Consider the following 25,068-nt stretch of genomic DNA (forward strand, 5'->3'; position numbering starts at 1 on the left):
GCATGGTTTTCTCAGAACTTAATGGGAATTGACTTTAAAAAGTAGTAAAGCCACCAATTTATGGCCCCTTCACTTGTTTCTGGTAGTGCAATGATAAAAACAAAAAAGCTGCTATACCTGAAAAGATGCAAAGAGAAATATATTTGAGAGAGGGCATTACCTTATGGAGCCACAGATTTCACCCTAATACTAACTGGCCTACAGTTACCCAATAAATTAATTTAAATATTTTAAAATTACTAAAGGCTTTGATGGTGTGGACACAAAGGACTGAATACTTATTGTGGGAAATCCAGAATAAGGGGATATAATACTGTGAGACACTAGGTAGGCTAAAGATTAATAAAGAGGTATTAGAAAGACTGGCTGCATTTTAAGTTGATAAGCGACCAGGATTTGATCAGATGCATATTGAGGGGAGTAAGGGCAGAAACTGTGGCAACACTAACATTAGTGTTCTGATTCTCCTTAGCAAAATTTGGGAAGTAGATGAAGGCATTCATTGGAGGGTGGAGAAAAAAATTACAATAATGTGTGAAGTAATTAGTTATGTAAGAGAGTTTAGCCTAACATTACATTTCGCATCAAAAGGACATTTCTCACTATTTCTATAAGAAAGAGACTAAGATAATGCTGACAATCCATTCCGTTTATTAAGAGATTACAGCATAAATATAAACAGCAGACTTGTTAGTGGTATTTGGCCCAATATGACAGAGAAGCAGTTCAGGAACAAGTCTGCAATTCAAAAGAGCAGAGAATACAGAGAATGATAATCAAAAAAGTCATTTCAAAATCCCTGTAAATTCAATGTAAAAAAAGTACAAAATAAATAAATGTTACAACACAAGATTGTGTTAAAAATTACAAAAGACAAGTATTTCTGTCTATGATATTTTGAACATTACTCCTCAAATGGACGTCATCAGCATTCAGTCTGGTTTTCATTTTATTGTTTTGGAGAAGAAATATATATACATCCTTAAAAGTAAGACTTGAAATTTAAAGTGAACATTTACTTTAAAAGTACATTTTAGCCGTTGACAGAAAGTTTGAGACATTTAAAAGAACCACAGAGTTCCAGTGTTGAAAATGTATTTTCTTTAAAAATGGAAGCTTAGCATTAGAAAAGAAAAGGTGCACTTTTATATTTCTAAAAAGAAAATCAGAATTTTGGTCTTTATTATGGCACAAAATGAAATACTGCTGGAGCTTTTGAAAAGCACAACACAGGAGTTAGAAGTTAAATGGCAGAAAATTTACCATTTGGTTCATACAAAGGCAATATGAATGGCACATAGCAAGAAATTGAAGGCTTTTTGTCACTCGCCTGTGGCAGCATGAAGTTGGAGAATAATGGGACATCAAGAAAGATAAATCTTTATACTGAAACACTTTTAAACATTCTGTAGTTATATATAGTCACACCTACATCAGAGCAAAAGGTGAGGCCCATTCTTTGTATAGAAGATAAAACGTGTGTATTTGTGCCAAACAATAAAAAGATGTAGACTATACAAACTCATGTCACATAAAATCAGACAAGCAGCATAGACAGGAAAGTTCTCTCTCATTAATTTACGTTGGCTTCAGCTTTAGGCTGCTTTGTTGAGAGAACAATGTTAACTCCCATACAGAGAGCTCTGACAAAAGGGTTTGAGCGGTGAAATATTATGACACTCATATGGCACATTGATATATACAATTTCCCACATTTTTCTTCTCCAGTTTATATTTACTAATTCAATGTAAAATATCATCTGTCTTCACAGATTTTAAACAAACATCAGTCTTATCTACTAATAAGATTTTTACCTATATAAAGGAGGCCACTTGAGTTCTCTCCCCAAAGGTGGCTGACGGACAAGTCCACTGTAGAATGCAACATCTAGCTTCGGATTCTAATGTTGTAGATATTCAGAAACAGCACTTTCATTGAATTTCATGTAATATTTTGTGGCAAAAGTATACCATATACAAGCATTTAAGTTAGAGACAGTATTTTTAAATAATTTCCACCAATGACTGGATAATGCCATTCAAGTTGCTCAGATATGACTATATGGCTTTTTATCATGAGGTGAAAAAATTATACTTTAAGACTTGGTTCGCACACCACTTACAGGCAAGGTATAATAGCATACTACCTATAATAGCACACTACCCATAGTAAATCAGTCTGCTTATGGCAATTATGATAGTTCTGGTATTGGTTTAGCAGCAGAACCATTTTTCAAACCTAAAGGAATTTACTGACTTTACTGTGGCTACACTTGGACCACAAAGACAGCACATTATACCATATAGGCTGAAATTTCTCTGCAGCACCCAGATTACCAGTTTAAAAATACTGATGTTCTTAAAAACATTTAATGTTCTTACTGCACTGAAACATTTTCTGTGGAACTTGCCAAGCAATTATTTTCCATGTGTAAAGTGGAATTTGTTTTGAAACAGTGCAATGAAGGCAATTAAATATTTACTGTCAGTGGAAATATTAGGTCATAAACGTAAACTTCATTCTTTTTGGAACAAAAGATCTTACAATGGATTAGCTACAACACTCAAATAAAATCAGTAGAAATGCTGTTAAATAATATTACAAATTTTCAGCAAAGACTGCACAAAGTACATAAAATATACCAAGCGCAGCTTATTTAGTTTTCTATTAATACAGTAATTCCACAGAAACTGAATCCAAAGAATTCCTATATATGGTACTGTTGTTTACAACAGGCTTAGTTTTAGAAATACTGTAAATCATTTTTTTTTGCAAATTCTAAACTTGTTAAAGATCAAAATTGACTAAACATGTCAAACAAACCGAAAGTTACACTAGTTCATAACTTGTAAACATATTTGAAAATCAAAACCGTGGAAATGTTAAATCTGCAGCTTTGCCATTAAAATTATGACTGACAGTCCAGGGTTTCAAAGTGTTTCACCTTTGTTACTGCATATCAGTTTGACTCTAGTCTTACAGTCCAAGAAATTAAATTTTCAAGAGGGCACTGCAGCTCAATGTGCTGTGACTATCCCAAACACCATAATGCTCAACATAGTTTTAGAAAGAGATTCAGATGTGGAGAAAAATATATAGCAAACCATGACTAGTGAAGCGTACAGGACACACTTGTGAATTTGGATGATTCAATGACATGATTCATGAATAAGAGGCTGGTTCAGTGTCATGTCAGTGAATCTTTGTCGGAGTACTATTTTTGGAAATAGATGTTCTCTTGGACAGTTTGTTGGGAATGTTGAAATTTTCTACGCTTCTTAAAAAGGTCAGGGCAAAGCAGAGGAGGCTAATGCGGAAAACAGATATTGGAACCAGCCTTAAAGCACTGCATCAGATGTCTAAGCACTGAAGGCATGATAAACACAAAGCTTTGAAACATCACAGTTTCATTACAACTCCCTTTTTATGGCCTCTTTGTGATCTTCTGATGTTCACATTAATGTCAGAAGCTCATGCCTCTGTGCTGGTTGCATAAATTCACATTGAAAACATTGCCACAGCAACAGAGCAGAGGATGAGACATATTCTGTAATCTCCAGGTGATTTTACACTCGGTCAGGACACTTACAAGTTCATGCCCAAGCAACAGAATCATTAGTCCCCTCAATAATAAAAGGTACAAACAATTTAACTAAAAATGGCTTAAGTCATCACAATCAGAATTAGTGTTGACAAGAGATGGGCTCCTTTTTAAATTGTGTTAAAATAAAACACATTAACAATAACATTACACCACCAGAATCAAAAACGAGTTAATATTTGGAGGATTATTTCTGAGCAGTTATGCTTTAAGAAACACTGCATGGTTCCACATGCTTCTCTAATCTATCTTAATTGAATGGTCGTTAGAAATTAAAAGAAATAATTACTTCAGATTCCCTGAAAGCAAGAGAGGTCAGTTAATACTCAAAGGGTTAACTTATCAGCAACGATATATTGACAGCAAAATAATGTAGTTCCTGTTAAAGTTTGGCCAAATGCCCAGTACTGCTCACAGTATATTAAAACATTTTAACAGTTGGAATACAAGGTGCATTTGGAAGCTAATAAGATTAAAGGTCTCAAAACTGAAGCAAAATAAACAATGTATTAACATTTTGATTTAAAAAGTGAGGGTACTTGCACTATACAGTACAGTACTTTGGAATCACAGGCACATCATGGAAGGCTTATCCTTGTTCATGACAACTGCAAATCAGAGTTATGTGCATACACAATCAGTTATAGCGTAAGCTTACTATAAAGCTTCTTTCTGGTATTTTTGATGTTTTATATGGTCAATTTAGACAGTTCGGTGCTTTTTAAAATATGTGGAAATAATCACCATCTCAGAAACATATATTTCCTTGCAGTCTGTAGTAAATACTATTTGAGTTTGAAAACACTAATCTAAAATAGATCAGATTCGGGGTCACCAGTATACGAAATCTTTGTTTCGCATTTCAATAACTCCAAGTAAACATACCACAATCTGCTGTGCTCTATCTATTTACATTTTATGAAAATGACAATCATAGAATTTTACTTCTTCTTGAAGTTAGGTGTGAGAATATTTTGCAATGTGTGTTCATTAATGCTTTGAGAAGCCTTTTCTCCATGATGTACCTTACAAATATTTATTGGCCAAAACCCAAACAGGAAACAAATGTTTATAAATTACAACAAAAACATGCTGATGTGAGAAAACAAGCATACATAATTCTAATTACAATATATTGGAGAAAAACGGTATCTTGTGACTCCTGATTTTTTTCAATATCTGAACACTGAATTTCCTACAGTCAGCATTTATTTACTCTGTGTTACTACGTTATCTTCTTCTTGACACACAAGAGTTCTTTGTGCACATCACTGAAATTTGGTCGATTTTCCGGTTTATATTCCCAGCATCTCAGCATTATGTTATATATTTCCTCTGGACATTTTTGGGGTGGTGACATCCTGTAACCTGGAACAGTTTTAAAGCATTATTTAAAACAATAATATTCTTCTGTTCAAGCAATATAATAAAAGTAAAATACTGCGGATTCTGGAATCTGAAACAAAAACAGAGAACACCGGAAAAACTCAGCAGGTTTGGCAGCATCTGTAGCGAGAGAAAAGTTAATATTTGGAATCTGTATGACTTTTCCTCAGAGCCAAAGAGAGGAAGAAATGGGTTGGATTTTAGACCAAGGGGCTGATTCTCTGGCCCCCCTGCGCACATGTGCAGATCACGCTGGGTTGGAGAATCACGGGCGATGGGTCTAGCACATTTACTGCTGGCGAGAACACCCTTTGGGATTCTCCTAGTCCCTGTGCTCCGACGTAATCTGGGTTCCACCCTCGCTGGGTGGGAATCAGATTAGCACGTTTAAACGCTTGGGCAGTTTCAAGGCGGATTCATCCTGCTCCCAGGATTCTCCAACCCTTGGATACAGCGGGAACCTGGTACGAATTATTACTGATCTCCACAAACAGAAACCAGACAACAGATGCCCACGCTCCGAGGCTTGGAGGCCATTGAAGTCTCTGTGTGGTCAGGGACATGGTTAGGCAGTACCACCCTGGCAATGCAAGGGTGCAGTACCAAGCAGGCAGGGCCAGTAATCTAAGTTTGGAGAGGTGGGTACATCCTAGCACAAAATGTTAACATGCAGAAACACTTGTGCCCTAGAAAAATACTAAACAATGTTTTACTCAAGTTGCTGCAAACATCGAAGTAGCTCAACATTAGGAGAACTTCAGACTGTGGCCGTTCTCCTCTATCCGAGGCCTTTTTATTTATATAGCCCAAACATTTTTTTGGCCCAATACAGCAACCCTCCCTCCCCCTTCCCTACTGCATCATGTCATTTGTTCTTAAGTTTTGCTGTAATTGCTCCGAGCTCCCGTTAATCACTGACCCTCTGCTCTGTTCCACCCCCTCTTGGGTGGAATTTTCCCCAAAAAATGACGTGTTATTTTGGGCAAGAAAACTAGTGCCATTTGTGCCAGGATGTACGACACAAATCTGATCGCCATCTTCCCGCACTTGGTCATTTTTTGGGAGGGAAGTTTTGGCTCTCCTGGAAGAAATACAAAAATTCTGAAGACACATACCAACCGACTCAAGAACAGCTTCTTCCCTGCTGCCACCAGACTTTTGAATGGACCTACCTCATATTAAATTGCTCTTTCTCAACACCCTAGCTATGACTAACACTACATTCTGCACACTCTCCTTTCCCTCACTATGAACAGTATGCTTTGTCTGTATAGCGTGCAGGAAACAATATTTTTCACTGTATACTAATACATGTGACAATAATAAATCAAATCATAAAATGGATCTTCTCACATCTATAGCTTATAATAGATAGGGAAGCAGTTGCTGTCAGGACAGTAGTTTTCACACAGAGCCAAGTGCATTTCTGCTTCTACGAACTCCACATTCATGTTATCTAAACATGCTTTTTAAACTTTGTTCTTGGTGAAAAACCCTTTATATATAGTTCATGAGTATGGTTGTTTTAAGGGCTGAGAAAACCAACTGGCACACAAAGCACATGCTGTGGTCAGACATAATTTAACAAAGGGACATGAAAAAGACATCAGGTCATCCACTTGATAGGCAATGGGCCTAATGCTCGTTTCAGATGTGTTCACAATTACCAAGAGGCACTCTACCCAAATATGGTAACTAAAGCACCAAGTAATCTGGATGTGTACAACTGTTGACAAACATTGGTAGGTTGTAGATGTACTCAAGAAACAACAAAGCAAGATCTAATTTCAATGGCTTATTACCATTTTATATTTTAGTTCCTTGCATGTGCTCGGAGTGAACAGCTTAACATATATATTCACAGGATCACAGAATTGTGACAATACAGAAGGAGGCCATCTGGTCCAACATGTCTGCACCAGCTCTTCAAATGAACATTTCACTTGGTGTTATTCTCCTGCCTTCCCCCTGTATCCATGCACATTGTTTCTTTTCAAATAATCACCTAATTCCCTCTTGAATGTCTCAATGGAACCTGTCTCCATCATAATCGCAGCCAGTGCATTCCAGACCTTAACCACTCGCTGTGTGAAAAAGTTTATTCACATATCGCTTTTACCAATTGATTTAAATCTGTGCTCTCTTGTTTTTGATCCTTTCACAAGCGGGAAGAATTTCTCCAGATCTAGTCTGTCCAGACACCTCATGATTTTAAGCACCTCTATTAAATTTCCTTTCAAACCTTCTTTTCTCTAAGGAAAAGAGTCCCAACTGCAATCTTACTCCAAACTGAGTTTGTTATCCCTGGAACCATTTTCATAAACTATTCTGCACTTTCTCCAATGCCTTACATTCTTCCTAAAATGCAGTGCCCAGAACTGTACATAATACTCCAGCTAAGGTCTAACTAGTGACTTATACAAGTTCAACATAACCTCCTTGCTCTCGTACTCTATGCCCCTAATAATGAAGCCGAAGATACTGTATGCTTTATTAACTACTCTCGCAATCTGTCCTGCCACTTTAATGATGTAAGCATATTTACATAGGTCCCTCTGCTCCAGTACCCACTTAAGAGTAGTATCCTTTATTTTATACTGTCTCTCCATGTTCTTCTGACCAAAATGTATCACCTCATATTTCTCCTCATTGAACTTCATCTGCCATCTGGCCACCCATTCCACCAGCCTATGTTCTTTTGAAGTCCTACAGTGTTCTCCTCACAGTTTACAATGCTTCCAAGATTTTTTATTTTCTGCAAATTTTGAAGTTGTTCCCTGAACACTGAGGTCTAGATTAGTATACATCAGGAAAAACGAGGGTTCCAATACCTCGGGAACTTCATTACAAACCTTCCAGCCTCAGAAACACCCATTAACCGTTACTCTCAATAATGGTCACTCATTCTTCAATGGTCACTTCATTTTGATTCCATGTGGTGCTACAAAATGCTCCAGATTATATATCACATTTCAGCTCGCTGTCACAAACACACTACAAGTGCAAATCTTTTACCGTCATTCGAGCATTTATCATAATTTCCAACACACTTCTTTCCTTGCAAACATATTTAGCATTCAGAGGAATGCCACTGAATGAATGAAGTTTTAACTCCATGAAGGTAAACTCAATTTAAAACGTAACACCATGCAGAGTATTTAAACTACCAATGATGTGGAAGACGATGGAAATAATTGAGTGATTATAAGGTTGTATCCTAATAGAAGAGTTTGAACAATATCACAAGTAGTTCATACTCACTGGCAGCAAGCCAGGGATTAGGCAGGTTTTACAGAAATAATTGCCTTCTACCAGTTCCCATTTTATAATAATGACTTGAATTTTGCAATCAGCAGCAAAGCACAGACGAAGGGCAATTTTAACTCACCCAGTAACCTATTTAAAAGAAGACCTGTAGAATCACTGCCAGCAACTTGTGCATTTAATTTTCCATGGTGCAGTCAGTTTCGGTGGAGTATTGGTGGCAAACACTAAGTTTTGCTATCAATATCATCATAAAATCTGGGTCAATGTTTGTTGTTTTATAATGAAAATCCTGTGTCTAGAAGTAGTCAGAATTTCAGTTACACTTTTCATGTTGGTGGGTAAAACATTGTTCACCAAATAACAGTGAGAAAATGGTCAAAAGAAGTGGGAAACATTAAATGTGGCTGTAATTAATTTTTTTGGTAACGAATAATTGAGAGCAATGCAACAAACATTTACATGAGAAAATAAAGGATTTGTGCTATCACCACTATAACATTTAACAAAAATAATCTGTAGTTAAAATGTGGGCAGTGGGCACCCCAGTCAAGTTTGTTTCTAACACAGAAACAGGCCACTTAGCCGAAGCTGCTGTTCATAAGCAGCAGTCCTAATTTCAGATATGGCCCGCTCATGCATCTCTTCACAAAATCACATACAACATCCACTCTTGGGATGGAACTTCACATCTTTTAATTTAGCTTCAAGTCCATAACACATATGCTTCAGGGACTGATAACAGATGTTCACTAAAGATGATCTTTAAAGCAGATTTTTTTGTAAATTGCATCTGTAACATCTGACCTAGAAAAGCCTTTTAACATCACACTACACATGGGGAAAATTTACAAATCACAGAAAGGTAGCAAGAAGTAATACAGACCCAAACTATAACTACTCAGGAGATCTTTATGTAATAATGTACCAGTATTAAGCTTTTAGTATTGATGCTTATAACTGTACCTTTTTCAACCTGTTCTCGTGCCTGTTGGTTGGTCATTCCAGGATATGGACACACCCCCAAGCTGAATGTCTCCCACAGGAGTATCCCATAGCTCCACACATCACTCTCTGAACTATATCGCCCTATGTGACAGAACAGTACATCAACAATCTCTTCATCAATTTCGAGCATTGGATTTTCTTTTTGCCTGATGAACAGTATTAAATAGATACATTTAATCCATTATAAAAGTCTTGAAAAGGTTATATTATCTATAATTAAGTTTTATTAAAGTGTGCAGAAAGGTGGGCTAAGTTTTTTTTTCCTTCTTAGTAAATATGCTGATTCTTGCTGAATATAGTTCTTTTCTCCAGTATCTAGTTTATGTGGCTCTTCGTCGTGTGCAAATGTAGATATTGTTAGGAAAACAAAGGTAGTTTTAAAGGACTTATATTTGTATTGAGAAACATTAGAAATAGGGTAGTTTTAAGTGGGTTTAATTTAATGGTTCTGTGCCTGGAAGGGTAAAAGCTGTAGTTAGATTCATGCTGGACTAAGGTGTTTGTATGTGTGGGGTTGGTCAATTTCAACTGTAATTCTATTGTACTTAGAGAGGGTTATGATGTGAAGAATAAATAGTATCAGGGATTTATCTGCATTTATACCATTTTGACCCTGAGAAGGACCTGGTGATGCTTCACCATACGGGGTGGTGGTGGTGGTGCTGTCACATCGCTGGAAAAATGGGACAGAAAAGCTCATCACATATGCCTCCAGGACCCTTTTGGACGCGGAGCAATGGTATTCTCAGATTGAGAAAGAAGGGTTGGCAGTCGTATTTGGTGTGAAAAAGTTTCATCAATATGCCTACGGCAAATGCTTTTTTATATTTACTGACCATAAACTTTTAGTGGGCCTTTTTAAAGAGGACAAGTGAATTCCTCATATCGCCTCCACTTGGATCCAGTGCAGGGCCTCGTCATTGATGGCCTATGAATATCTTCTGGAACACTGTCCTGGAATCTGGATAACTAATGCTGACACACTAAGTTGCCTCCCGTTGCCCACAAGCCTGGTTCCTTCAGCTGCATTGGAGAGGTTGTGATGACCCTGAATTTTTTGAAGACTTTGCCAGTGTCTGCAAGGCAGATGAAAGCTTGGACCAAAAAAGATGCAACCTCATCTAAAATTAGGCACATGATCCTGTGCAAGGGATTCCAAGGACAAAGCTCCGAAGAAAGGAAATCCTACCTCAGTAAGAAAGGTGAACTCAGCATTGAGGACGGAATAATTCTGACCTAGCCCCATCTTCGATGGACCTCTGACCAATTAGTAAACATTATAAAGGACTTGCTTGCAGTGGGGGTGTTGGGAGAGACTCAGACCTAAAAGGTGGGGGGGGGGGGGATATTTTGATGGTCATGAAGTCCACGGGGGATCGTCAGTTGATCTCCCGTGGGCTCCATGGAGTACGAGCTCCACTATTGAGCAGGCGGAGGCTTGCCCAATCGGAAGTGCTCAGCGGGGGCTTTTAAACCTGTTGCTTCACCCGGACCAGTGTTGTCGGTCCCAAGGTGTTGCACTCCCTAACTGTGAACCACAGAAGCGGTCTGTTTCTTGGTACACAATAAAAGGTGCTTGGTGATGGGAAAGTGGATTCGGCCGAATTATTTACACATTTCCCATGTTGGAAAATTATTTCTGAGCTTATTTTCACCAAAAAAAAATTGATCGAAACTTTTCACAGAACCAAAAGCTAAATATTGGCAGCTGTGTGTTGTTCAATATTTTCAGATAATATTGTAATTCGTGCAATTGTGTGAATTAAAGACAAACCCAAGACCTGTCCTCATTCGCAGCTGGGATTATCCAGCACCATAGAATGGATGGAGTTTTAGCTGGAATGCCAAATTTTCTGTTCTCATTCGCTACAGGCCTCACCACAGATGAGACCAGAGAATCCCACCCAAGGGATGTTAATTTTGTAACTTCTTTTAAACAAGTAAAGGCATTACTGGCCCCGAGTGTTGCGCTTCAAGCTTCTGTTTCACTTTGTCAAACCCCAGGATCATCTCCGGAAGAACTCAAAGCCACTCAAATGAGATTCAGCTTTTCACCGAGAGAATGTGACTGATATATAATGGGAAATACGCAAGTAGGATATGTTCAGACTGTCATACCTCTAAAGCCCAAAGCAATACTGCTACCCCTCTCCTCCCTAGTGTATCAAATACAAAAGCATCCATAGCCATATTGCCAGTCATATTGTTTTATATTCTCTAGACACTTGATGAATAAGTGGGATTTAAAATTGAACACATGAATGAAGGAACATGTAATAATAATTAGCAAGGCCAACAACTGACATTTAAAGGAAAAAAAATTGTTGGAATTAGATTCTAGAAATGCTGGCAAAGATTTCACAATGTCATGCAATAACAATTGAATCTGATTTATTCAGTCATTGTAAATAATTAGTTGTGGTACCAATACATTGTATAAAATGTGCAGTTTAGATAAAAGAAAAATAATTTTTACCGTAGTTTAGGGCCTCTGGAGCTGTCCATTTAATAGGAATCTGCTTTAAGCCAGATGATGAGTAAATTCCATCATCCTCCTGTCTTGACATGCCAAAATCGCTGATTTTAAGTACATTATTGTCACCTACAAGACAGTTCCTAGCAGCAAGGTCTCTGTTAAAGATAAAAAATACGATTATTAAATTGATAACTAGTTAATATTAAGTTAATTTGTCAATAGTAATAATTAATAGTAAATTTTAGTCCATCTTGGATAACTTGATACAATGTTCACTGTGGCCAGGATTTTCCAGCCCCGTCTTGGCGAGTCTCCCAATGGCGACAGGACAATACCCTGGCCCATTCTACTTCAGCTGTTATCAAGGTTCCTTACATCATTCAGTGACTTTACCAAGAATTAGAAGGAATATTTTCATTTAAGTCAGTATAGTTCTCGATCCTAATCTTATATTTGTTCCCTCTTCATCAATCTATTAATTATATGCTACCCTTTGATGACACTATGAGGCATACTCTTTGGCACCCATCAGCACCTAAATCAGAAAATGAGTAACTTGAAAACGTTTCTCATTCCCCAGCTCGCTTTCTACTTTACACTAATTCTACTATTATGATTTGTTTCTTCTACCAAGAAAATTAACCCCTAATCTTCCCCTTCTCCAGCTCAATATTGCCAAAAATTCAATTTCTTCCAATCTCCATGAATTATAACCCATTCTATTTACACTTCAACGCCCTGACTCTCATCACCCTTTCTTTGCCAAATTCACAGTGCCTCAGATAACTGTCTTCAAGATATTTACTCATCTTTGGTTTCAAATTGTCCACGGTCTCATCCAACCGTAACCCAGTCACTCTTCCAGCCACACGTCCCAGCATAGCAGATTCTGCTTCCTCTACTCTCCCTCCGGTTGCTGTTTACACACTACATACTGTCCTCTGATCCTTCCCTCTCCAGATTGCCGTCCCCAACATTTTTTAAATGTCTTAATCTCACATATACAAGTATATACCTACATCATTTATAACTACGGGCCCGATTTTACCATTGCGTTGCGCCCAAAAACAGGCGTGAAAACTTAAACTGTGCATGCACGGACGCTGGCGCGGATCACGCTAATCGCCTCACGCCCGATTTTACCAAGGCCCAAACCGCACCCGAAATGGGCGCAATGTCAATTTAAATGCATTTGCATGCATTTACATTACTTAATGAGCTGGATGCCAAATCTTACCGGCATTTCCCTCTTTACCATCGCGTTCGCCTGTCCAGATTCGGCACGAAACAGACATGCTCAGCAAAGGCCTGTTTCAGGCGCTCCAGCTTCTGAAGAGCTAAGTTCAGAGCTTCCAACTTCTCTCTCACTCAGATCGGTGGTGGTGGTTGGGGGAGGGGGTGCAAATCATTCTCTAGTGGGGAGAAGGGAGGAGGGCGGCCAGATGTATCTCTGGTGGTGGTGGGGGGGAGGGGGATTGCCGATCATTCTCTGATGGGGTGGGGGGGGGGGGGGGGTAGAGAGACCAGATGGTTCTCTGGTGGTGGAGGGAGAGCCAGTTCACTCTCTGGGGAGGAGGAGGAGGGAGGCAGGCCTGATCATTCTCTGGTTTTGAGGGGGGGGGGGCCAGATGGTTCTCTGGCGGGTGGTGGGGGAAGGAGGCCAGATGGCTCTCTGGGTAGGGAGCAAAGGGGGGGGGGGGGGGGGAGAGGCTAGATGGTTCTCTGGTGGGGGGGGGGGGGGCAGGGAGTGTCCGCTGCCACTTTGTGGGCGATTGGTCTGGGTAGCAGAGGGGAGGTGGGTGGATAAGGGGGACAGTTATGTTGTGAGGGTGGGCGATGTCTGTGAGGGCCATTGCTCCTGGGCCGCTTTATCTGCTTTTTGCGGCCTGGGAGCAATGTGACAGGGGAGCGTTTTTCAATCGTTTTTTTACTGTGCATGAGCAGTTGAAGGCTCTGATCGGAGCTGCAGCGTTTCAGGCGCGATAAGCCACGTCCACAGCACGATTCAGACTCTCAATTTTCTTTTTCAGGCTAAGTGCGTAACGGGGGCGCCTGAGAACAGTTTTCCAAGTCAGATCTGAATTGCGCTCAGATTCAGCACTTAGAATCAAAATGGTAAAATCGGGTGCTATGCATCTCTCAACTTTCTGTCAGATGGCATTTAAGAGTCAATCACATTGCTGTGGATGTGAAGTCACTTCTCGGCCAGTCCAGATAAGGGTGGCAGGTTTCCTTCCCTGAAGGACATTAGTGAATCAGCTGAGTTTTTATAATAATCAACAATGGTTATCATTCGTACTTGATTTCAATAAAAATCTGGAATTAAAAGTTTCACCTTCTGCTATGGTGGGATTAGAACCCAGGTCCCCAGAGCATTACCTTGGGTCTCTGGGTTACTACTCAAGTGACGATGCCATTATGCCATCACCTCCCCATTGTAAATTCTTTGTACTCTCATTTTTCTTCCTACACTGTGTCCTCTATTTTCATGTGCAGTTCTGAGACATGTTTCTGTAACTGGTGATGTCAGTGAAACGGTCAGCATTTGTGGTTGACTCTTAAATGCCCTCAGGGATTGGCCAGAAGTGCTGGTTCAGTTAGTGACACCCACATCCCATGAATTAATTTTTAAAAATTGCTACTCTGTTTAAATTGCAACAAATTCTACAGTCCATACATGCACAGAGTAATGCAGAAATTCAGAAGCTGCTGTCAGTGATTCTGTGTTGAGATATCCCCAGGTTGCAATCAATGGGAAACCTGTGAACTGACAAGATCTCTCGCTCTTGCATTATTAATCTCACTATAAAACACTTGAAAAAGTTACACCTTGTTGAATGAGGTGTAACTGGGTTTTTAATGGTTTGCTAACTTGGTAACTATTATTAAAAAGCCTCGGACTCAAAATATTTGTGGAATGTTAAATTTCTCCATTATGATTTAAAAAAAGCCCACGTTTTTTTAAAAGTTTATCTATCTTTATTTTAAATTCTATCTTAATCCGATCATACTTTTTTCACTTTCTGAAATTTTAAATTAAAAGTGATCAGATTCAGTGCTTTTAACTTTCAGGTTCGCTGTCAGTGAAAATATTTGAATGGGATTGCCTGTTTACCCAGCTAGTTGACATCACTGATACTGGGTGTCACTGGAGATCCTCCTCACTTCACTCCAGGTTTAACCTGCCACCTGAAAAGAGGAAGTCAATGTCGGCAATTAGCTGCAATGATTCACCACTGACCACAAAAGCTGGATCACTATTTTTTCTTTTCTTCCTGTTATCACTCAGTTAGTAAGAGTTTTAACAACACCAGGTTAAAGTCCAACAGATTTATTTGGTAGCAAATGCCATTAGCTTTCGGAGCGCTGCTCCTTCATCAGATGGAGTGGAACTCTGCTCTCCAACGGCACAGAGACACAAAATCAAGTTACAGAATACTGATTAGAATGCGAATCTCTACAGCCAACCAGGTCTTAAAGATACAGACAATGTGAGTGGAGGGGGCATTAAGCACAGGTTAAAGAGATGTGTATGGTCTCCAGACAGGACAGCCAGTAGGATTCTGCAACTCCAGGAGGCAAGCTGTGGGGTTACTGATAGTGTGACATAAACCCAACATCCCGGTTTAGGCTGTCCTCATGTGCGGAACTTGGCTATCAGTTTCTGCTCAGCGACTCTGCACTGTCGTGTGTCGTGAAGGCCGCCTTGGAGAACGCTTACCCGAAGACCAAAGGCTGAATGCCCGTGACCGCTGAAGTGCTCCCCCACAGGAAGAGAACAGTCTTGTTTGGTGATTGTCGAGCGGTGTTCATTCATCCGTTGTTGTAGCGTCTGCATGGTTTCCCCAATGTACCATGCCTCGGGACATCCTTTCCTGCAGCGTATCAGGTAGACAAGGTTGGCCGAGTTGCAAGAGTAGGTACCGTGTACCTGGTAGATGGTGTTCTCACCTGAGATGATGGCATCCGTGTCGATGATCCGACATGTCTTGCAGAGGTTGCTGTGGCAGGGTTGTGTGGTGTCGTGGTCACTGTACTCCTGAGGGCTGGGTAGTTTGCTGCGGACAATGGTCTGTTTGAGATTGTGCGGTTGTTTGAAGGCAAGAAGTGGGGTGTGGGGATAGCCTTGGCGAGATGTTAGTCTTCATCAATGACGTGTTGAAGGCTCTGGAGGAGATGCCGTAGCTTCTCTGCTCCGGGGAAGTACTGGACGACGAAGGGTACTCTGTCCACCGTGTCCCGTGTTTGTCTTCTGAGGAGGTCGGTGCGGTTTTTCGCTGTGGCGCATCAGAACCGTCGATTGATGAGTTGAGCGCCATATCCTGTTCTTATGAGGGCATCTTTCAACGTCTGGAGTTGTCTGTTGCGATCCTCCTCATCCGAGCAGATCCTGTGTATACGGAGGGCTTGTCTGTAGGGGATGGCTTCTTTAACGTGGTTAGGGTGGAAGCTGGAAGCTTTAAGACCTGGTTGACTGTAGAGATTCACATTCTAATCAGTATTCTGTAACTTGATTTTGTGTCTCTGTGCCCTGTTTGAGAGCAGATTTCCACTCCATCTGATGAAGGAGCAGCGCTCCGAAAGCTAATGGCATTTGCTACCAAATAAACCTGTTGGACTTTAACCTGGTGTTGTTAAAACTCTTACTGTGTTTACCCCAGTCCAACGCCGGCATCTCCACATCATGATCACTCAGTTACCCAGTTTCTGGGGCTGAAGATCCTGTTTTGTGAATTCAACAGATTTTGAGATTTCCAGCACTTAGTTTTCTTCTCTTTGCTATTAAGTGTTCCTGAGCTCGTCTGTAATTTCTGGCAAAGGCCAACTACTGAATGTGACTTGGTTCAAGTGAACACTTAAATTTTTTAGATCTCTCCCATTCTTCAAAATCACAAATCATTTAAAATTATATTGATGTAAAAATACAGCAATACTAATTTTATGAAAATAAAAGTACATTGATTAGTTCAAATTAGGACAGGGGTGGTTATCACTGATGCCTCAGTGCCAGGGATCCAGGTCGATTTGTCTTGGGTGACTGCGGAGTTTACACATTCTCCCTGTTGTTAAGACCCAGGCCAGAGACTCCAAAGTGTTTTGTGAAGTTAGCCTAGACCCAAGTTTGTTTGTGGCATAGAACATAACAGCGCAGTACAGGCCCTTCGGCCCTCGATATTGTGCCGACCAGTGAAACCAATCTAACCTACACTATTCCAATATCATCCATATGTTTACCCAATGACCATTTAAATGCCCTTAGTGTTGGCGAGTCCACTACTGCTGCAGGGAGGACATTCCACGCCCTTACTACTCTCTGAGTGAAGAACCTACCTCTGACATCTGTCCTATATCTATCACCCCTCAATTTAAAGCTATGTCCCCTTGTGCTAGCTATCACCATCCGAGGGAAAAGGCTCTCACTATCCACCCTATCTAATCCTCTGATCATCTTGTATGCCTCTATTAAGTCACCTCTTAACCTTCTTCTCTCTAACGAAAACAACCTCAAGTCCCTCAGCCTTTCCTCATAAGACCTTCCCACCATACTAGGCAACATCCTAGTAAATCTCCTCTGCACCCTTTCCAATGCTTCCACATCCTTCCTATAATGCGGTGACCAGAACTGTACGCAATACTCCAAGTGCGGCCGCACCAGAGTTTTGAACAGCTGCAACATGACCTCATGGCTCCGAAACTCAATCCCTCTACCAATAAAAGCTAACACTCCGTACGTCTTCTTAACAACCCTATCAACCTGGGTGCCAACTTTCAGGGATCTATGCACATGGACACCGAGATCTCTCTGTTCATCCACACTACCAAGTGGAACATAAAATGTTTCACTCCAGGTATGATTCAAGTGATGCACTAGAAAGCTTCTATCAAACAAAGTTTATTTAAGAACACAATTAGAATATAGCAAAAAGAAATTGCATCGCTTGTACCAATTACAAGACTTAAACATGACACAGTGTAACTCCTAAACAGCTGGCTACCTCTGCTGTTCCAATTTAAAACAATATCCCACAGCCATACAGCCTCCTTCAAGATTAGTTAGCACAAATACAAGTATGCTCACGTGATGCTGATTTGCAGCTTTGTAACACCTGGGAGCAGCTTCTGAAAACCAAAACTAAAACTGGAAACCAAAACTAAAATTGAAAACTAAAATAGCTGTCTCCATTGCCTGAACTGTCAACGACCCCAAATCAAGCTCTATTCTGCAATCCCAGGGAAACAAGAAAACCACAACACGTTGAATTAGTTCAAATTAAAACAACAATGATGTCAATTATATTGCTTCAGTAAGAGTAAAGGACACCGGCTACAGACAACACCGTGCCGACAAAATGCCAGGGTCTGCTACAACATCCAGAGAATCATGATTAAAATACATTTCTTAAAGGCACAGCATCATCACACTGTACCTGCATGGGTTTTCTCTGGGTACTCCGGTTTCCACCCACAGTACAAAGATGTGCAGGTTAGATAGATTAGCCATGCTAAGTTGCTCCTTTGTGTCCAAAAACGTGTCGGTTAGGGGGATTAGTAGGGTAAATACATGGGGTTAGGAGGATAGGGCCTGAGTAAGATGCTCTGTAGGAGAGTTGATGTAGACTTGATGGGCCGAATGGCCTCCATCTGCACAATAGGGGTTCTATGACACTAAGGTGCGACTCTCCTCTGATGTCCTAACACCAGCTGATGGACAACATAAATTCTTCGTCGTATCCCTTTGCTGGGCACACTTCAGATTGGAAACAGAGCACAGCAGCTCTCAACATTATTTCATTTCAAATAATAAAATGATTTCATTTCATATAATGAAATTAAAGGAGGGAATAGGAAGAGAGAAATTGTGACACAGAATAAAATCTTCAGTTTCAGACTAGTAACTCCAGTCGCTAATTTTTATTGACAATTTACATAGCGAAAAACTGAGCAATTTGGCTGCAGTATATGACTGCCTAGCTCTGCACATTTACTGCCAAAAACCTCACCCATGTCTTTGCTACCTCCAACCATGACTCTTCTAATGCTCTGCAGCTTTAGCCTCTTGACCAACTCTGATTTTAGTCACTCTACTATTAGCAGGTGTGCTTTTAGATGCCAAGGCCATAAATTCAGGAATTGCTTCCCTTCTCTCTCCTTGGATAAGATGCTCCTTAAAACCAGTAATAAAAAATTTGGCTCCCAATAACATCCGAAATTCTCAGAACAGCAGTCACGGGGGAGTAGAACTGTATACTATGAACAATAGTAAAGTAGTAAAAGAAAACTTTTAGAAAACACAGATATAATGGTAGCATAGGAAATCACAAGAGATGACTAAATTTACTGTACAAGATATTTGTAATAATTCTGTAGGCTGCTCTATATTATTTAGGAATTCAAATTATTTTACTACATTCCTTTGTGGAATACAATAATGTTGTTGACCGTTTCTGTATTCACCAGAAAGACTTCAAAATTTTCTCTTCCTTTTTCCACACCACAAAAGTTAGAAGGGCATAGTAAGGATGACTGAGTGAAACGATCAACAAGTTGAATGCTTTTTTAAAATTAAGGTACCAAGACGTGAATATTTAGTTTGCGCAGGCCAAGTTACGGTTCAATGACTGCGAGAGTGATTTTTCTCAAATTGATGGGCAGCAAGGTGGCACAGGGGTTGGCACTACTGCCTCAGTACCAGGGACCCAGGTTTGATTCCCGGTTTGGGCCACTATCTGTGTGGACTATGTACTTTCTCTCTATATCTGCGTGGGTTTCCTCTGGATGCTCCGGTTTCCTCCCGTAGTCCAAAGATGTGCGGGCTAGGTTAATTGGCCATGCTAAATTGACCCTACTGTCAGGGGGATTAATAGGGTAAATGAGGGTTACGGGAATAGGGCCCCGAGTGGGATTGTGGTTGGTACAGACTGGGTGGGCCGAATGGCCTCCTTCTGTACTATAGGGATTCCATGATTCTAATAAGGAGAACTTCCTTTCAACAAAGAGTTCTCTGTAATGAATCACCTGGTATTGATATTTGCATCATTAAAACATGTCAAAGTGACATATTCCTGCACTATTTATTACCAAAGGAAAACATGAACTTTTTTTGTTTTTCACTGAACGGAAAATTTTCACCCTCATACTCAGCATTTTAAACCTGACAACACAGCTGAATTGAGAAATGAAAAACCAGTCACTGGGAAAATGCAACTCATGTTAACAGACAGTGCTATTTAAACACGACTCACTTTAGGTGAAAACTACATTTATCTTGTACACCCTCAGGTCATTTCCTTGCCTCTCAACAATACTAGCATAGTTCTGTATAGTTTTAGTCAATGTCCAATTTTACTCCCGCTTCCACACAAAACAACCCAAATTCTCAACGTCATCTATTTTGCTTCTGGTACTGGAGATCCACTTGTCAACTATTTTAGCTCAAGCCCCATTTTTTGTACATGAAAAACAAACACTAGGCATGAAAAACCTTTATCATTTTCACCAATCATGTAATTAAGTGCCCAGTTGCCAGCTATTCAGGCCTGTCTGAATAATGAGAGCACAGTCTGTGCCCTTTCAAAAGAGAAATACTTGAAATAATACTCACTTATAGCTGTCAATCATTTAGTTATTACCTCGTAGAAATTAAATTCAGGGCAGAAATAAATATTATAAAGGTAAAGCAGCGATTCAGATTTATCATTTTGCTTGCCATCACAAGTCAAATCTTTGTTGTTTTCTCCATTCAGGCAACTAATTACCTCCTTTGCTTCTCTCAAAAGTGCTCATCACTGCAGAATTTACATTTACACAGTGATCTCACATGTGAAAAAAAGTCTGGTTAAATACGTTATGCATTTTGAACACCAGAAAATTACCAAATCACATCAGTTTCCAAAAGAACCAATGAGCTGAATTTTACCATGGGCTTCAGAACCCTGCTGTCAGGCCAAAAAGTGGGGCTGTAGCCCACACTTGCCAGCAACAGTACTGACTCATTCATCACAGCTGGCCTCCTAATTGATGCGCAGACCTGCCATCCAATTAAAAATGGCATGCAGGCTCTGATGCTGCCAACCTAATGAGAAGACTGACAGCTCTGAAATCTCAGCAGCCCACTGGGAGAGGAGCCTCAAAATGGAAAGACCCTTGGATAGGCAAGGGAAACATGAAACTTTCTGGGGGCAAGAGTGGTATGGTTGTGGGACGGAGGGGCAGTGGAGACTTTTGTGCCTGAAGCTCCCTTTTTAAACCATGGAGCGTCTGGCTCTGATGGGCCCGCGTATGTGCTGCTGTGGAGAGGTTGCTCCCATAAAGACATCCTGACATGGTTTCCCAATATTTCACTGGCCCTCTTACCTCCATTCTTGCCACCCGGTAGTTGGTAAAATTCAGCTCAGTGTTCATAAACCAAAAGGTAGATTTTCCTGCATAGGACCAAGTACTGCCAAAAGAGCTGAAAACTATTGACAAAACCCTGCCATTTCCTTATTCTCCATTATAAATTCTCCTATCTCTGTTATTAATGCACCTATGTTTACTTTTATTAATATCTTTCAATTTATAGACCATAGAAATGTTTAGCTACTGTTTTGATGTTTCTTACCAGTTTCCGCTTTATCAATTTCCAGTGACAGTGAAGGAATCCAAGATAGGATTTTAAAGCCAGTATTTGTTGCCCATCATTAATTGTCCTTGAATAGGTGGTGGCAAGCCGCCTTCTTAAATCGCTGTTAGGAAGGGAGTTCCAGGATTTTGGACATCAAAACAACTGCTGAACATTTTTATTGGTATGAAAATAGAAAGGGATGTGAAAATAAATGTGGGCCCATTTGTGACAAAGGGAGGTGAAATTATAATGGAGAATAAGGAAAAGGCAGAGTATAAATAATTTCAGCCCTGATAACAAGACTTGGTCCTATTTGGGAAAATGCAGCACTTGCTTCACAGTGAAAGCACATTGTTATAACTCCAGGTCAGGATGGTGTGTGGTTTGTGGAGATATTGGCATGTGGTGATGTTTCCATGTGTAACCTGTCTTTGCCCTTGCAGATGCTAGAGGTGGTAGGTGAGGAAGGATGCATGGAGAATTGTTGCAGTGCACCTTGCTGATGGTACACTCTTGAGTCACTAATGGAGGAAGTGAATGTTTAAGGTGGTGATTGGGGTGCAAAACAACGGTCTGCTGTGTCTTGGATGGTGTGAAGCTTTGAGTGCTGTTGGGCCTGCACTCACCCAGGCAAATCCTCAAGTCTAAATGAATTAAATCTAAAATTCATATCCTAATCTTCAAATCACTTCAGGCCATTTATTATCCATATCTCCGCAATCTCTTCAACTGCTGTATCCTCCTATGAGCGCATCTCCTCATTGCTATCCTTCACTCATTGGCCTTGTTGATGGAACTATCATCCTTATTCCTCCTTTGCCAGTTTTGGGAATTTTCCCAAAATTAATCTGTTTACGATTTTGGCTCCCTCACTAAATCTCTCCAAAGGTGCCATTCCCTTATTTCTTTTCAATGAAACATCATGACTTTCTTTGATGCTAACAGTGCCATATAAATGCTAGTTGCTGTTGTCCAACTACTCTCTTTCTCAGCTGAGAGGTTTTAAGCCAGGGGAAACCAAGAGTACAAAACACTGGAGTAAAGCAAATGGTCAGCATCATGTCCAGCAGTTCCCAGTCTGTTTGCAATAAGTATTGGTATTGCAGATGCATATCAGAACACCTCATACCAAATAATTTTATGGGAGTTTTGATGAAAATTGCAATGTGAGCGAATGACTGACTTCAGATGGAAACAATGCATCTTCACTACACAATATTGCAGTGGACGATATTGTTCAATCACCTTCTTGAATGCTATCTAGAAGTTCATAAAAATAGCACCCAGCAAGATACAAACCAATCCTTTCCTAGTTTTTGCTGTAACATTTCTAAGTGATTGGCACTAGAACATGCACTTCCAAAAGTCAGCGTTGCACTGAGGCCAGCTCAAGCTTGTTTCTGCTGTTGTTGCAGCACTTAAGGCCAAAAACTTGCCCTAACACCTTCACAGTAAAAATAATCTGCCTGCAATCATAGGGCAGAAATTTATCTCTGCTAATAATGCCATGGTTACTCAAGCAAATTACTTTTTCATTTAGCAATTAAATGAAACTTATGGTGAAGTACTACCTGAAATAACATCTTCAACCAAGTACCAAATAAATTATCTAATTGTTTTTCACACGTATTCACCATTGTCTTAAATATTTAACTCCTTAAACATGATGTTCATATTCTTCACTTGGGCATCACCCAATTGCCATTTACTGAAAACTACTGAGAAAACCAAAACAGAAATGAACTATCTGGGAAGCTAACACCTCATCCTTACGTTTACCTACAGTCACACTTGGCCCTTCAGTTGTAGAATATTGCGCTCACTTGCTGGAAACTAAACTGGTGGACACTCAACTACCTGCTATACTCAGACTTGTGCAAGACACAATGCACCCATTTCATGGTTATTAGCCAACTGCCACATAGCTCTTTCACCTCATTGGACAGATGCAGCAGAAATATTGCTGACTAGACTTTCAGATTATATCAACTTTGACAATGCACTCTGATTTGCCCCATCTATTGCCACTCAAATTTTTTTCTGTAATATTCAATATGGTCAAACCTTTCTAGCTGCTTTGATAATTGCTTATCAACTTTCTGATGTTGATAGGTGGATGGCAGATTCCCCATTGAATAATCATAGTTGCTGCAACCCTACAATCAACACTAAAAATTCAATGGAGTTGCAGCTTTATACTTTTTAGTTGATTTCAAACTGGACAGAGACAAAACACCTTAAATCTTCACGAACGGGGATTTCATGACAGTGACAAATGTCCTCTCAGACATCTCTGAATTATGCACAATCTTTGAACCATCTGGTGGTCTATTTGCTTTGAATGCTGATGAAAAGTATGTGAGATGCCAAGTCTGTACATGCAAAATAATAAACTTACACAGTAGATAACTTTGGCAAAAATTTCAAGTTATTGCAACTAAATTCCATTGCTAAATTGTTTTAATATTGTTTGTTGATACTATTGTCATGCTGATTGGAAGCACTGTTTCGAGAAGTGATCCTCTTACCTCACTTCAGATAACACTCTTAATCCTCAGCTACCAATTCATGCTTGCATTCTTTCGGCTTTACCCAAAATTCCGACTGCCACTTGATTCAGCCAATTTCATTTGTCTCTGTTCTTTGATTACTCTACCTTTGGTTCACATCCGCATTCTCATACTCTCTCTCAGGTACGGATGGGTTCACACATGCACGTGTCTTGATTCTTTCCAAATACAAATTGATGCCCTTTCCTCCCCAATCTCTGTTCATGCTTCATGCACAATTTATCATTCCCTCTCCACCTCAGTAACTTACTTGGTCCCACAGAGCATTATTCCCAGCTCTCTGCCTCAGCTAGCATTTCTCCTGAGTAGTAACTGCTGCTGCATCACCAAAGGCTTGATTGATATTGAACACTGTAGGCAGGATTTTCTAATCTCATCAAGCTATGGAAGAATGCCAAGCCACAGCATGAAGTGGTGTTCAATTCAGTTGAATGCAAAATTGTAAATCTAATGAGAAAGGTCAAGGCAACAGATCATTGCAGTGATTTGGGTAAAGACGAGCAGAATGAGATAGCCAGGGACTGCATCTTTTATGATAATCGTGCAGTGAATAAGGTACAGGCAAATAATAATATTTAAAATAGAATTATAAAGATTTTTTAACTGAATGCCTGAAGCATACACAGTAGGATCAATGGACCAGTGGCAGAAATGGAGCTAAATAATTATCAGGTTGTCGCCCGCTCTGGCACCCAGGCACCAAACCTAATTTTGCCCTACGCCCTATTCGCCAGGCCATCAGGATTCTCACTAGCAGCTAGCAGGCCCAGAGAATACCTGCCCCAAATCCCAGACTGTGTTTCACTCAGGTGATGTCTCTCCCAGCCACTCAAGCGGCCATTTACTGCCAGCTGAGGGTAGGGTGGAAGAACCACATTAGCACACAGTAGTACTATTTTACAGAGGGGGTCAGATATTTCCTATTTATGCTCACACTTCAGAAGTGCTTGTTCCACAAATCTGATTCTTCTTCCAAAGTTTCAGTTACGAAAAAAGATTTATACTGTACAGGGGTGATTTTCCCACTGGATTCTCCGTCCCCGCCAGGAGTGCGGGGAGCTGACGGCCCGACCCTGCTGGAGTGAAGGGGGGGTCATCGAAGCCCCTCAGGAGATCAGGGATGAGGGGGGGGGGCTCCCTGGACATTGCCAGCTTAGC

General features: G+C 40.2%; 1 protein-coding gene across 2 annotated transcripts in view; it reads right to left on the reverse strand.

Moving 5' to 3' along the window:
- Positions 1 to 635: 635 nt before the first annotated feature.
- The window catches only part of fer (fer (fps/fes related) tyrosine kinase), a 157,501-nt gene continuing 133,068 nt past the window's right edge, over positions 636 to 25,068 (reverse strand). For both annotated transcript variants that reach the window (XM_078214682.1, XM_078214683.1), the window contains 3 exons: positions 11,737 to 11,891; positions 9,219 to 9,341; positions 636 to 4,970 (listed from right to left, as the gene is read on the reverse strand). In XM_078214682.1, coding sequence (XP_078070808.1) covers positions 4,828 to 4,970; positions 9,219 to 9,341; positions 11,737 to 11,891 — 421 coding nt within the window. In that variant the 3' untranslated portion in view covers positions 636 to 4,827. The remainder of the gene's footprint in view (positions 4,971 to 9,218; positions 9,342 to 11,736; positions 11,892 to 25,068) is intronic.

This window comes from Mustelus asterias, chromosome 6 (assembly GCF_964213995.1).
Source record: "Mustelus asterias chromosome 6, sMusAst1.hap1.1, whole genome shotgun sequence".
Classification (NCBI taxonomy): Eukaryota; Metazoa; Chordata; class Chondrichthyes; order Carcharhiniformes; family Triakidae; genus Mustelus; species Mustelus asterias.